Here is a 14766-nt window from a genome sequence, read left to right as displayed (position 1 = left end):
CAAAAAATTTGGAAAAATTGATGAAAACTATATTGGAATCGATAGAGCGATGCAAGTGTTCGCCGTGGCTCCGCTTCAGATAGCCCCTCCAATTTTAATATACAAATATCGACTTCCATTGCGTCCATCATTGCTGGTTTATCCCTGTAGACATTAGCCCCACAAGAAATAGTCCAAAGGCGTTAAATCAGACGATCTAGGCGGCCAATTGACGGGCCCCAAACGTGGGATGAAATGTTCACCGAAGGCGGTTCTCAAGTTGGCCATTGTTTTGCGTGCCGTTTGGCACGTGGCATCGTCTTGTTGAAACCACATGTCAGGTATGTCCAACTCTTCCATTTTGGTAAAAAAAATCGTCAATCATCACATGGTGGCGCTCGCCATTCACAGTAACGTTCCGGTCATTTTGTAGCTTTTGAAGAAGATGATGCCATTGGCCAAATCCACAACAAACAGTGAATTTTCCGGGATGCATTGGTAACTCTTGCAATGCTTCTGGCTGGTCTTCACACCAGATGTAGCAATTTTGCTTGTTGACGTTTTCATTCAACCAGAAACGAGCTTCGTCTCTGAACACAATTTTTCGATAAAAAATCCTTTCGCAAAATTTTCTTCGGTTCTCACTGTACGTTTGGGTGTTAATGGTTTAATGCCAAATGGTGTAAACTGGGCTCGAAATTCAGACACAAGTTTCCGAATAGTTCCCTAGGTAGACCGACCAAACTGCCCATAAATTGGAAGAAGTTAGCAATGCACTCTTTTAACCGAGCATGAATTTTGATAGTAAAATTCAATAATTGGCAAGCGTTGTTCGTCGATTCATGATTAAATTATAGACCAAACTGAGCAAGTATGACAATGATACAAGACACGATTCACGCGTGATTTCTCAAAAACGGTGTTTCAAAAAAGATACCAGCAAAAAAATGACTCATTAGTACTGAAAAAAATATTTCCCAACGAATTAATCTCCTATCTTAACTATCAAGTAATAAGTGTGTAATTACATACAATTTATTTGTGCATTCAATATAGAAGATTATCAATCTGCTTCGTTATTGACACCTGACAAGGCAAATAGCCAAAGTACGGATGAGTCCCACCAATGTTAGTTGAGTATGAGGTGTGGCTATCAAGTAACGAGATCGTTGCAACAAAAAAGTACGCATACGCCAAACATTAGCTACTATCAGCTGTTTGCCCTGAAATATTTCATTTGTATAGGGACTGCTTTTATGTTTTGCCGTAAAAATTATTGACATAAAACTAAAACAACGGATTGTTAAGAAATTTCACATAGAACTTGTAATCTTGGAACCTTCCCAAATTGAAAAATAGATGAAAATAGCGAAAAAGTCGGTTAAGTATTCGTGCGATAAATCTGTAGGTATTGACAAAGAATATGTGCGGTAAATTTACACAAATTACAAAATTACACAAAATACGAGAAGCTGACAAGATAATTGCTTTACAAATATCTCACTGATGTTGAGAAATCGATAATAAATTGCAGATATGTCAAGATATGATCGGAAAAGAATGATTGTTAATGAAATAAGAATACAAAATAAAATATCAAGAGTTTACCTGATAATTGAGCGGCGCCCCCTGCTCCATAAAAGTTGGCAAGTTGATCTGGTGGTAAAGCAGATAATGGAATATCTCCAACTTTATCGTAATCAAGTACTGAAATATCAGCATGATTCAAGATACCCGAAGATAACAGTTGCTTCCTAAGATCATCAGGTACTTCATCTGGAAGTTGAGCTTCTAAAATTTTTGGATCCTTGGTAGTAGTTGAAGGAGGCTTTGGTGTCGTTGTGGTGGTGGTAGATGTTGGCGTAGTACTTTGGTAAGGGTTTCTGGATGTTGTTTTCACGTCTCCTATTCGATATTCGTTTCCAATCGACTGCGAGTAGCTTACAGTATTACCTGCGAATTGGTGAAAAAACTATAATGTACAAAGCAACATTGAATATTCTTGTGGCAATGAGTAACGCTATATATTTTGAGATATAAAAAAATTAAAAGTTCGACTATAAGGGCATACATTTATTCAATACAGACACATCTCCAACATTCCTTAAACTCTAGTTGAAAAAGCCTTTTCCTATCTCTTCAGCAATATATGTTTTTACTTCCTTGTTGCAACAAACTTTTTTAAAGTAGAAGGCAATATAATATACAATATTTATTTTAAAATTCTTTTCATTTGCAAATAAGAAGAGCCCCAATTAGAAACCCACAGTTTTATGATATTTCCAACACATTAATATTTGAACTTGAGAAACAAATATAAACCTAAATAGAATAATGAATAATGTTAAGTAGAAAGTAGTTACCTCTTGCACCCTGCCCAAAATCGGAACTTTGCTGGTAGAACTGCCTTATTTGCTCTTCTGGTCGTCCATTGAATTGGTTGTCCTTGTTTCGACTACTTTGTTGAGGTTGTGAGGTCTCTGCCAATTGAGTATTTCTAAAATACTGATTATAGTTTTCGTTTTGATTCGGTTGTGGGTTTTTATTTTGTTGTTGAGAGAAATATTGTTGATGTATAGTATTTTGTTGTCCCGAATTGCTTTGTTGATAAGTACGGAACGCTTGATTGTTATGTGGTAATCCAGAACTTTGTTGTCTGGTAAGTAGTTCGTTACTGCCCAACAACTCCCGATTCGTTTCTTTTTGGGGTAAATTGTCTTGATTGAATTGCTGTATAATTTTTTGTTGATATTGTTGTGGCGATAGTCTTTGTGAAGGAGCTGGTTCGATCGAAGAAATATGTGTTTCGTATTTGGATACTGATGGAATCAGTTGACCACCAGGTGGTAAAATACTTTGAGCTGCTGATATATCTTTAACGTGCTCATTTTGTTGATGAGGTGATTGAGTAACGAAATTTTGTTGCTGTTGTGGACTTCTTTGAATATTAAATGGTGATGTTTGAGGAGGAGCATTTTGCTGAGAAAAGAAATTATGTTGATGAGGAGCATGGAAATGTTCAGGAGGATTAGATTGAGGATGTTGGAATTGCGATGGAGTAGCAGCCGGAGCGGGATTTTTAATTTGGTAGTTTATTTGAGGTTGTATATTCTTTTGAGGTCTGTAGACGTTTAGTTGATGGTCTGGTCTAGTTTGTTGAAAAGTTTGAGTCAAGTGATCTTGCTGAGGTAGGCGGAAGTTTGCTTGTGGTAGATTTTTTGGCAGTTGTTGATATTGTTGTGGAATCTGGAGTTGTGAGATAGGTTGTCGAGCTGATATTTCTCCACTATTCAAATGATTGAATCTCTGGGAGTTGAAGTTTCGAGTTTCTTCATGTAGAGGTAATTGTTGTTGTATTGGGAAATGAGTCTCAGGTCTTAATTGTATGGGTTGATGTAGTGCAGATGTTTGTGGAAGATTCTGCTGTGGTTGCAGATTATCGAACGGTTTATAAGGTACAGGTTGTCTATTTTGAGGAAGATTTGGTTTTGATGGAGCCTGGAATCTAGCAGGAGCAGGGTGCGAAACGGAATGCTCAAATTTGGATGGGGTGGGTTGAGAGAAACTACTGAATTGTGCTCCAAATTGAGAATTTTGGAATGAGAAACTTGGAATCTGTTGCGGTGCAGACGGTCCAGATTGCCTTCCGAATGGTTTATAACTGGAAGGAAGATTAATGGTTCTGTAAGGCTGTGGTTGTCTCAGGTTTGAGCTCAAGCCGTGTGGTACAGTTGGAAAACTGTTACTAGTAGGACTCTTAAAATAAGTATTTGAAAAGGATGTTAGTTGTCTTCCTTGTGGGGCGGCAGATCGTAAAGGAACGTAATCCTCAGGTTTACTAGATCTTTTATCGTAATCAAATCCTTCTTTACCGAATGTGACTTTAACCCCACTTGGACTATGATAAACCTCAGAATCGGGCTTAATAATAGTTCTAAGAGTAGTACTAGGAGGTGGAGGTGCAGTTACGCTCTGTTGGTATTGAGGAATCGGTGTTTCTTCGGGTTCATCATCAGGAATATGAGGTGAAATGGCAGGTACTGGTTTATCGTATAAAATGCTGTCTTTTCCTGATCCATGTGGGTTTTTCTGGTACTTGACGTAAAATACCTGTACTTGTTCTTTCTTTTTTTTCGGTGGTGGAGGAGCTGTAGGTGGCGCCGGTAATGACACATTAGACTCTTTGATGATAATTTCGATGATAGGCTCTGGTTCTTTGATATACACGGGTCTTTCAATGACACGTGGCTTATGGTATCCATATCTGTCGATGTTTTCTTGGACTTGATTATTTTCTGTTAGTAGATCTCCGTTCTTTGGATCTAGGGACAAAATGTTAGTATCATACAAAGGATCTCTTTGAGAATAATGGACAAGAGGTTCCATTTGAACTGCATAAGGAGGAATGGGATAAGATTGTGGTCTACCTTTATTGTATGGTCGGGAATAGAACTGTGGATTTTGATAGTGAGGACCAGATGAAATTCTTCTTTCTAAACGGTAGTTTGGAAGAGATGAATAATGGTGAGATACTTGGCGTTCAAGATTTCTTTTTCCTCGATCTTCGACGCTCTTTTTTGGCCGGTGTTCATCTATAGCAGACGTGAACTCCAATAAGTAACAGATGATAATCTAGAAAATGATGAATCTAGTAAATATATTAAGACACAATATGATTATTTTGTCGATTCATGTACACATAGATCAAGGTCAAATGTAATACGATTAGTAGAAGTTTTGTGTCCGAGTGAAAATAAATTGTTTGATTGAATTAATTTGTAGTTCATTTATTTGCTAATAATTTATTAATACCAACAACATTTCAAGGAAAACTTGGTCGAAATAATTTTTCTCGGATACTAATGTATGGCTGTGAGGTCTAAAGTCAATTCTTAGTTTTCACTTGGCTGAGAAGTTTGCTTGCAAGAGAGTCTCTATAGAGCTATGATTGGAAATACCACGCAACAGAAAAGCTGAGGCACTCATAGATAGACCTTTTGCTTGTGCTAATAATCAACTGCTCCATTCAAAAGGTTTACTAATTTAAATCTGCATTGTATTTTTAATCGAACACCTTCATCTAAGAGACCATTTCCAAGCTCTAAAGGAATCGGAAACGATTCGTAATATCGCTAATTGTGGAAAAAGGAAGAAACTGTAGACTTAATCAACGGCGATTTACCCACTGACGTTTAGAGATTGAATTCAAGGCTCTCACCCTTTTCCATTTGATAACATAACTTTCTATAGTAATTGAAAATCATTAAACATTTCTTGTGATAATTGGAATAATTTGATAAATTCACTTTTTGAGAATTTCTTATTATTGTGTGGTTGACATTTTTCAATGTGGAGTCCCCAAATCAATTACAACTAAATTTATTTCTTTATAAGATCGAAGAGAGATATTATCAGATTTATCACGAAGATTCGAAATGAAAAATATATCATTCAATGCTAGCTAATAGTAAATAATAGTGGAATCCGAAATACGAAATGAAAGCTTTTCTACTACGCATTCGATGATTCGGCACGGGGATATTTCAGGTAAACGAAAAGGTAGTCCCAGTACATAATGCAACTCGTGTCAGATTCATTAGGAGTATTACCTAATCAATTTTGTAAAGCTGGGAGATTCAAAAATTAATAGAGAAATGAAGTTTTAAAATTCTCGAAAGCGAAACAGTTACAAAATGTAATCTTTTCTATTGTTTTTCATGTGTTTGGTTACGTGTTAGGAATCTAAAATATTTTTTACTGAAATACACTGTGGATTTATATTTTATTTTTGTTTTTCATATCATAATCAAAATCTCGAACTGCACGAGTTGTTTAATCTTCATGACAACCACGATCACGAGTTGGCACATTATAACAGAAACAGCCCAAAGGACTTAGTGGTCAGATACAAAAGCTGGCACGAGTACGATTTCCTAGCACCAAGATTTGACTATGCCATTTTGTGAATCGACCCAAAATAAGTCGAAAATAAGGAATAAAATTTTTTTATATATCACTTCGTTTTCGAGATATCGATTCTTAAAGCTGGAAAAATTTATTTTTATTCAATATTTGTGTGAAAGTTATGAAAGTTATCTAGAATTGCTCATTTTGCTATAAAAATCTGTTTTTTTCAATAGAATTTCGGAATTTCAGCTTAAATAATATAAAAATTCAATAAAAAATTTCTTGTTTATTGAGTTATAAGATTTATATTGAATTTGAAGTGATAAAATACTCATTTGAAACGAAATATTGAACGCCATCTGTTCAATGAAGCGAATTTTGAACTAACGTTTGATTATAACTAATTTTAAGCACTAAACCTCATGTATGGTTCACTAAAATTAAAATATTTCCTTTAATATAAAAAAGAATTGAATTGAATTGACTATTATTATTTTATTACCTATTATTTTACTGTTTTCGTCCATACCGTTCCTTTCTCTAGTATTTTGTATTAAAACATTTAAAAGTTGGCAACAAATTAAGGCCACGTCCAATAAATTCGACCTTGAAAGGTTACTTAGCTTAACGGTAAATAATTTCACGTTGAGTATCGTAAATTTTTGTTTTTCCTATTTTATTCTTTCACTTTTACTCAACCCAATAAAAATAAATGTTTTCTTAAGGAATTTACGGAAAATTCTTTCGCTTAGACAGGTCTGAACCACAAATTCTCTAGATGAATTCTTATCTTATAAATCTAGTAGTTGCGAAAAAATTATCAAACATAATAATTGTAATTGTGATGAATATGTATGTGGATATAGATTTTGGAAACAATTTATTTTGGTTACCGTACATAATTTTAAATTCACATTTATCGACGTTCAAATTAAACATGCATATTTTTGAATAGCAAGTACCTAAAGCCACACAATTTTATACAGGGTGTTTCAAAAAAAGGTGTTCCCTTCTCTAGAATAGATCGATTTTTCCGTAACATCGTATTGAAATAACTTTTTCAATATTAGATTTATTAAACAAAATTTCAAGCGAACGTTGAACATCATTTAATTTTACACCAAAAAGGTACTTTTGATAAAACTCGATACTCTGTGTACCGTTTTCGGAATATTTTGATTTGAAAATTATGAAGTAGTAACCGATGCTGGTATAAAGTATTGATAGAGCTATCAATTATTATTATTATTATTTTTAATTAGTAGACATTATGTGAATTAAAAAAAGAATACATTTTAAAAAATTGGGATTAACTGCTCTCTCTAAGGATGTAGCTCTTTGAGTATCCTCCAAGTACTTGAAGAAGACGTATTTGTTTGTCTTGTAATATGCCTTATGCTAACTTAACCTAATCTAACTGTTGGATTTTGATCAACTAAATTTAAAATCATTTTAAAATCATTCTTGGTCTACCGGAATTTATTTTTTTAGGTCTCACATTCCCAGTTTCTCGACAACGTCGTTCAATAGCTCTAAATGAGGAAACTTTTCTGCATAAAATGTAACAGATGGACTGAAGTTTCCTAAACTAAGGTTTATAACATGTCAGTGTGTCAAAATTTGAGAATATTTTTATTAACAATATCTAATTTAACAAATAACGAGGCTTCAGAAATGTAATTATTATTCATTCAACGTTATAACTATCAATGAATGACAGTTTTCCAAACTCAGAGAAAATGCTGTTACCGTGTGATTATTGGTACTGAGCTATTGGGGCCCTTAGTACAAAACAGACAACAGCTTGATGATATACATAATCATCAAATTGTTGTTTGTTTCATACTAATGCCTCCAATAGCTCAGTGCTTATAATTATTCAACTTTGGAAAACAAGATTTCATACTGATTAACCTGGATTTTTGTGAAACGTTACAAGAAACAAAAGCCTGTAGTCGCAGTTTTTTTAATGTATTCGTTTTATCGATGGGGTCTAATTCACGCGAAAGAAAATTTTCAATTCTAATAATGTTTAATAACTAATAATAATAATTTTATCATTTTTCGTAATTTTCAAATCAAAATATTCCGAAAACAATACACAGTATCGAGTTTTATCGAGAGTATCTTTTTAGTGTAAAATTGATAATGATAAATTTCTTTTGAAATTTTGCTTAATAAATCTAATATTGAAAAAGTGATGTTCAATACTACTTGGTACGAACCGTGTAACTAGTGTCCTCTATGAGAATCAGACTTAAAAACAAATTCATTGGATGTATAAGCAAACATATTCGCATAAAATTTCAATACAACGTTGCCAGTAGTTGCGGCAAAATCGTAAGGTATAAGAAATCATTTTTTTTTTCTACAACTTTCTCTATCTTAAATACAGATGGCGTTACGAAAATTTTTTATTGAGCAAACCCCAAACATTTTTCACTTTTCTACCTATCCTAGAGACGGGATTACCTTTTTTCGAAACACCCTGTATAAGATAATACAACATAAGAATTTGACTTAAAAATTATTATAATACAATATTAATACCTTATTTCATATTCCACTCTATGGTAGATTGTAGAATTCTGCCACAGAATAATAAGGTCTTTCGGGCATAATTGCCTTTTAGGCATTTATGCCTGGAACTTATTAAATGTATTTGACTGATTTTTTGGCATTTAATATGATGAAATTTTTCACTAGATCAGAGGTAGATGTTGTTAAGTAAATGTCTAAATTTTTTTTTTCAAGTAGGGTAACTATTAATGGATATTTCGGTTGAGTTTTATCTAAACTCAATTAACATTTCAGAGACATCATCGCGCTTAGTCAAACCCATTACAAGAACGAAATAACCGGTTTCTCTGATTAAAATTCCAATATAATATATACAGAATTTTTGAAAGTACCCATCTGAAGAATTTAAATTATTGGCTATTTCATCATCGGATATTGTCGGTAAAAGACATTGCTGGACAACTTTCACAAATCATTTAGTACTCTCAATGTATATTTTTATAGTGGAAAGCTTAATGGAACACTTTTTTAATATTTCATTTACTTTTATTAATTGATGGTTATTGCCCTTCAATAATGTATGGCTAGAGAATTAAAGTTGCTCTAACGCCTTCTTTATTGTAACAAAATCACTAAAATAAAAGTAACCAAATCAATGTGTATAATGATAATGAAATTTATGGGCCAATCAAATTAGACGTTTATCCTGTTTGAAAAAATTGTTTTTAATATAATTTTTAATAATTTTTGGAAAGCGACAAAAAAAGAAAGATTCAATATTAGTTAACGAAAAAGAGAATTCTAGCAAAAACAATTCCAAAAATTTCACAAATTTACATAAAACGTTTTCTTTTACTCACTCTCCAACAAAAATCATTATCAAGTCTTTCATTCTTTTGGATTATGACTATCGCTTTTAGCGCTTTAAAATCATTTTTTGAGGTGAATTACTCCTTGTTTTTTTTTGTTTTCTTCATAGTTTATCGTTTGTCTTGGCTGCTTTTATTGTCATTCCTTCTGGTTCCGGCATTTTACCCTCCAGTTCTCTATATTGAGAGCTCTTATGTCCTACTCTGTTTCTCTAAGTCTTTCTCGACCTGCCCCTTCTCCTTGGCCACAAAGGGGTTCATTGCGTTAATCTTTTGATCATTTCAATTCGTTTTCTCATTATATGCCCATCCTAGTTGAGTCTTTGTGCTTTTATGTATCTCACTATATTTTCCTTCGCTAGCTCATTCTCTATTTCTTAGTTTTCCTTTGCTCTCCTTACTTTCTGGTGTTTTAAAGATGAATATCATCAGATTCCAAAACTTTGGACTTTTAGGTTCATATTCTTGAGAAAATGTTTCAAGTAAGCGTAAAATCTTGAATAATTCTAAATATATAACATTTTCATCTACACCCAAGCAGACCTTCAACTTTGAATGTGTGGACAATAAGATGGATCATTTTTTATCTTTACTTTGAAAATAAGCATAATAATTTAAATTATTGTGTGGACGTTATTAGCGTCGCACCATAATCGAAATGTCTAATAGGCTTTTTCGAAAACGAGGCGTGACTTTTTTGGAAACAAATTATTTATGAACTCTACTGCTACTTTTTGTGGTTATGGAGGTTTGCAATTAAATCCTTCACCTCGTTCCATTCCCTTTTTCTTTTATTTTTTATTATCTAGTTTGTTAACATCAAATTATAGTTGCCACAATTTTTCTAGTATAATGTTTTTCGATATAAAATAGGGACAAAATGGAAAAAGGAATTGTATTACATTTGTTTTACGAGAGTTGTTATTCAAGTTATGAGATTGAAGTGATTTGAAAGCATCAACCGTTTCTTCAGGTGTAGAAAAACGTTGACCTTGCAATTTACTTTAGATATTTAGTAATCAATTCAATGTTTTGACTGTTTAAAAACGGTGCGATTGTTTTTCCTGTTTTTTTGAACACTTCTAGCAAAGAAATGCTGATGTACCAATCAGAATTGACCGTTCTACGTGGCTCTATTGTAACCGTGGAGACTTTTCCAGTTATTCTGTAAAAACAGGCGACAGGCTTCTGAGTGCTTCATGTGCGAATAACTTTTGTTGGATTTGGTTAGTCTTGGAAGACTCATACAGTCGATTGTTTTTAAATAACGGGTTCATATGTATAAACCCTAGATTCGTTGCCTGCCACAATCTTATAGACTCCTTTCGAAGTATTGCGATTGAATTTTTTCTTAGCACCAATCTACACGAGCTTTTTTTGAGCGATTGTCAAACTATGCCATATCCAACGCGAATAAATCTTTTTGACTGCCAAATATTCATGCAATATTGAATGTATGCGAGTGAAACCAATGCCCAAGTATGCCTCAATCTCGTAGTATGTCAATATCAACAGCATCAGCATAGATGTTTTCTGGTACAACAGCCGTTTTAGAACGAATATAAAAAAATTGTTCCTGTAGCGAAGTGCGACTATGATTGATTCTGGAAAACCAACGAAAGACGATAGTTCGAGATGGTGCTCCATCACCGATAGTTGATTGGGTTCTAGTTTAATCCACGTAGAAAGTAATAGCAAGTCAACGCACAGAAATATTTGCGATTCATTTCCAACAACTCAAATAGCACATTCTAAATACGTTCACCATTTAAAATGTTTAACTTCAAGATACCAGTGTCAGATTTGACAGGCCCATGGGGACTCTCTATCTCGTGCGCGTGTTTTTGTGTGGTGTAAGCGCTTTAGTGATGACCGAGAAACCACTGAAGATGAGCAACGCCCAGGTTGCCCTGTGACTGTTTCAACTCCGGGAATGGTGACCAAAATCAACCAAATTATGCGCGCAGATCCTCGAATGAGCATCTGGTTAGAAAAATTTTACATGAGAAATTACACATGACAAAAGTCTATGCGAAGTTGGTGCCAGAAAATCTGACTCCTGACCAAAAGCTTTTGCGTCAGGATTTCCTTGAAAGGTTAGAAAAAGATCTGCTCTGAAAGGGACTCGATTTTAATCGATGGAAGCGGTAAAGCAAAAAACGACAGAGCTCCTGAAAGCGCTCACCAAAAAGACTTCCAGCACCGCTTTGATCAATGGAAAAAACGTATAGAAAGGGGGCGAGGGGATATAATAAAATCCTGTTTCGTAACCAATATTGTTATTTAATAACCAGACCTCGTTACATAAATAACTATTTTGTGACTCAAAATATCCCGTTTTGGAATATACTAGATCACTATCGGAGATAAAATATTTCGAACATAGAAGATGCTGTTCCAGTTTCTCGATTACCCTAAATGCTGGTGAATTCATTTTAATGAGGTAATCGTATGGGAAATAACTTATTTAATGTATAAGTAACGTTAACAGTACATTAATAGAGAAAGCACCTATTATAAATAACATTAATCAACGATTTTTATATTATTAAATGAATTCCTCTCTTAATAATACATTAGAAATTTCATTAAACGATTTAATCTGCAGATTCCAGTTCAATGTTCATGTATCAAATTTATCAACAGATAATTTCTTCACAATTCTACGCTTATTATTAAATCATTTCCTGCTACCATATGGAGAAATAATTACAAAACGACGATTTTAAATATTTCGTTTCAAGCTAATTCATATTGAATTATTAATATACATATTTTTATTTGTTGTGTTTATTTTACTTTAAAAAAATTGATAGCATCTTTGTTTTTGTGATTCAAAAATGAGGTACTGAAAATTGTGTCAATAACTTGTGCCAAAATTACAGAAACTACAATGACTGATCGTTTTGCTTCGCCGCCGACTTACATGCAAAGTAATTGGTGAATATTTTTCAATAAAGTCTCATGCTTCAACTTTAAAATCTCTATTAGCTAAATTTGGGAATATGAAAGTTACGCAAATAATTTGAGACCTATTTTAGCTATTTTGGGAGGGTAGGGGAGAACTTTACTACGAAGTTTCCTGCCGGAGGTTACCACCGAATTATAGTGATTTGATCTGCGGTAATAAGAAGAAATAACTATAAAGCGGAAGACCCATCAATTCAATATTTGACTGCTCAAAACCGTTTTGGTTTGAACCAACCGAAATGAGAGCTCGCAATGTCATGGTAAAAATGATGATTTGTCTCCTGCGATTTTTTTCTCTGATTTTTTCGAACACTTCTAGCAAACAAATGCTGGTGTACCATTTAGAATTGATATGCAAATCATTTGAGACTTGCTTGAGCTATTTCGGCTGTTCTATCTTCACGTTTTTCGTTCACTAGCTAACGAAATAAAATGACATAAGAAGCGTCTGGGAATCTCCTAAAAATACGCCTGCAGCAGCCCAAATTACACTTATCACGACGTTTTTTTCTGGAGGTTATATGAACTCTTTAGCTAGTGGTAATCTCGGATGCTTCCACTCCTTGATCTATCACTTAAACATCGTTATTAATCAAACAAGAAAGTTTATTCTGCTCTAACCCATTGATGCCCAAAATGTTTTTAAAACTAATTTTTGAATCATTCGTTCTAAAGTTTCAAAAATGTCTTGAATACATAATAATAAGTAATCATCAAGTTAGGCCCAAAAAACTACACTTGCTCCTGATTACTTAACGAGAAATTTCCATCTAGAAATACTGGAGTTAAATTATGATAATAAAAAAAGTTATTATAAAATCATTTATCTAAAATCTGAATTGAAATCTAAGTTTTTCACTTTCAAATTTCATAAATTCTTTCTCCAATCGTCAACAATTTATATTTTAAGGTTGATGATGCCCAAAAAACATTCTGGATGGAGTGGAAGATTGCATTTCTTACATAAGTAAATTGTTAGGTTTTTATATGATACACACACTCAACATTTGGATTCCCTTTTAGCAATTAAATGATACAATCTTAAACCAAGCTCATTTTTCCTGTATGAGCATTGTGTTGTTCAGGACCATAATTCTGAAGAATGTACAGGTCAAAGTCACTCTCGAATTACAAAAGATCTATGCTAGAATCTAATCTGCCTATTCAATACCCATCATTGACCATACAAGCATTTATAGCCCAAACTAATGAGGCCACCTCATGATTATCCTGTGATTTCCTATGATTTACTTTATTTCTTTATTTCCACGTAATGTCACTATTCCCAAAGGACTATTTTGTTTAAGTTTATTCAAGGTTTATTCTCAATAAATCAAGAATATAATTTTTTTTCACATATTGCCCTTGTAAAATGGAACTCTGCCTGTAGATAATAGAGATATAGCAAAATACGAGAAAGTTTTTCAATTTTTCCTTAAAAAAAAGCAGCAACTTATTTTTTTATACCATGGCAAAAGAACGGATTCATGAATATGAAACTAAAATTCTTCCTTAGAACAAAAAATTTCCTTTCTCCACAAGGTAAAAATTACCCAAAACAACTCACTTTCACATGATATTGTCAACTAAGCCATATTTTTTACAGTCGCCGTCTTAGCATTAAAAGTTATCCTAAAAGATAGACTTTTTTCTCAGAAAATTCTGAATTATTATGCAACTTTCATTGGCGCAGGTCACTAATGGGTTAAAAGCGACTGTGCTCTTGAGTTTGCGCAAATTTTGTCATGAATTAACTTATCGTATTCCTTTTCACATGCAAGTTACGGTTTTTCAGTAATCACTAGTAATAGTGATTACTGTTCAAATAATCGATATAAGAACTCATTTTGAATCGAAGCAAAACCAAAAACGACTGTGATGAAAATAGTGAAAATGAAAAATAAATATCATGCGACAGATTGAGTTTCTGTTTTGATTTAAAACTATTTGCAAAAAATGTTAAGTACAAAACTGTTTTTTCAATTATTAATAAATAATTTTTGTGCTGGAACTTAATGATAAATTGACGACGAGAGTAAAATTACCAGGGAAGTTGCACAGGAAAATCAAAACGATACGTATAATAGTCACTGTTCAAATAATCAATATCGAAACTCATTTTGCTTCGAAGCACAACCAAAAACGACTGTGAAGAAAATAGTGAAAACAAAAAATTAATATCATGCGACAGATTGCAAATTATTTTTCTCATTGCGTTTACAACGGTAGATACGGTATAATTTATTTGGATTTTTTATTATTTTAAAATCAGTATTTGTAATACAGTAAGTATTCGTGGAAGCCGTGGTGCTCGAAAAATCACTCAAATACCTTAATATCCACTTATACACGGTGTTCCAAAATTATCTTTACAACTTTAAAAATTCATAACTTGGAACCATAAACAAGATATTTATATTCTGTCGTTTGCATGTATTACTGAACTAATAACGTTTTTTTCCAATAGGCTGAACAGTTATAAGTAGAGATGTGGACACCACAACAGGAAGCTCAATGCGTG

General features: G+C 33.3%; 1 protein-coding gene across 1 annotated transcript in view; it reads right to left on the bottom strand.

The window, feature by feature from the left end:
* Nucleotides 1–14766, bottom strand: part of LOC130440597 (uncharacterized) — a 43317-nt gene that overhangs the window by 10474 nt on the left and 18077 nt on the right. Inside the window, exons 2-3 of the mRNA XM_056773858.1 lie at nucleotides 2343–4611; nucleotides 1588–1932 (exon numbers count right to left, since the gene is read on the bottom strand). Coding sequence (XP_056629836.1) covers nucleotides 1588–1932; nucleotides 2343–4611 — 2614 coding nt within the window. The remainder of the gene's footprint in view (nucleotides 1–1587; nucleotides 1933–2342; nucleotides 4612–14766) is intronic.

This window comes from Diorhabda sublineata, chromosome 2 (genome assembly GCF_026230105.1).
Source record: "Diorhabda sublineata isolate icDioSubl1.1 chromosome 2, icDioSubl1.1, whole genome shotgun sequence".
Classification (NCBI taxonomy): Eukaryota; Metazoa; Arthropoda; class Insecta; order Coleoptera; family Chrysomelidae; genus Diorhabda; species Diorhabda sublineata.
Note: the sequence above shows the minus strand (reverse complement) of the source record. Positions and strands in the feature narration are given on the sequence as shown.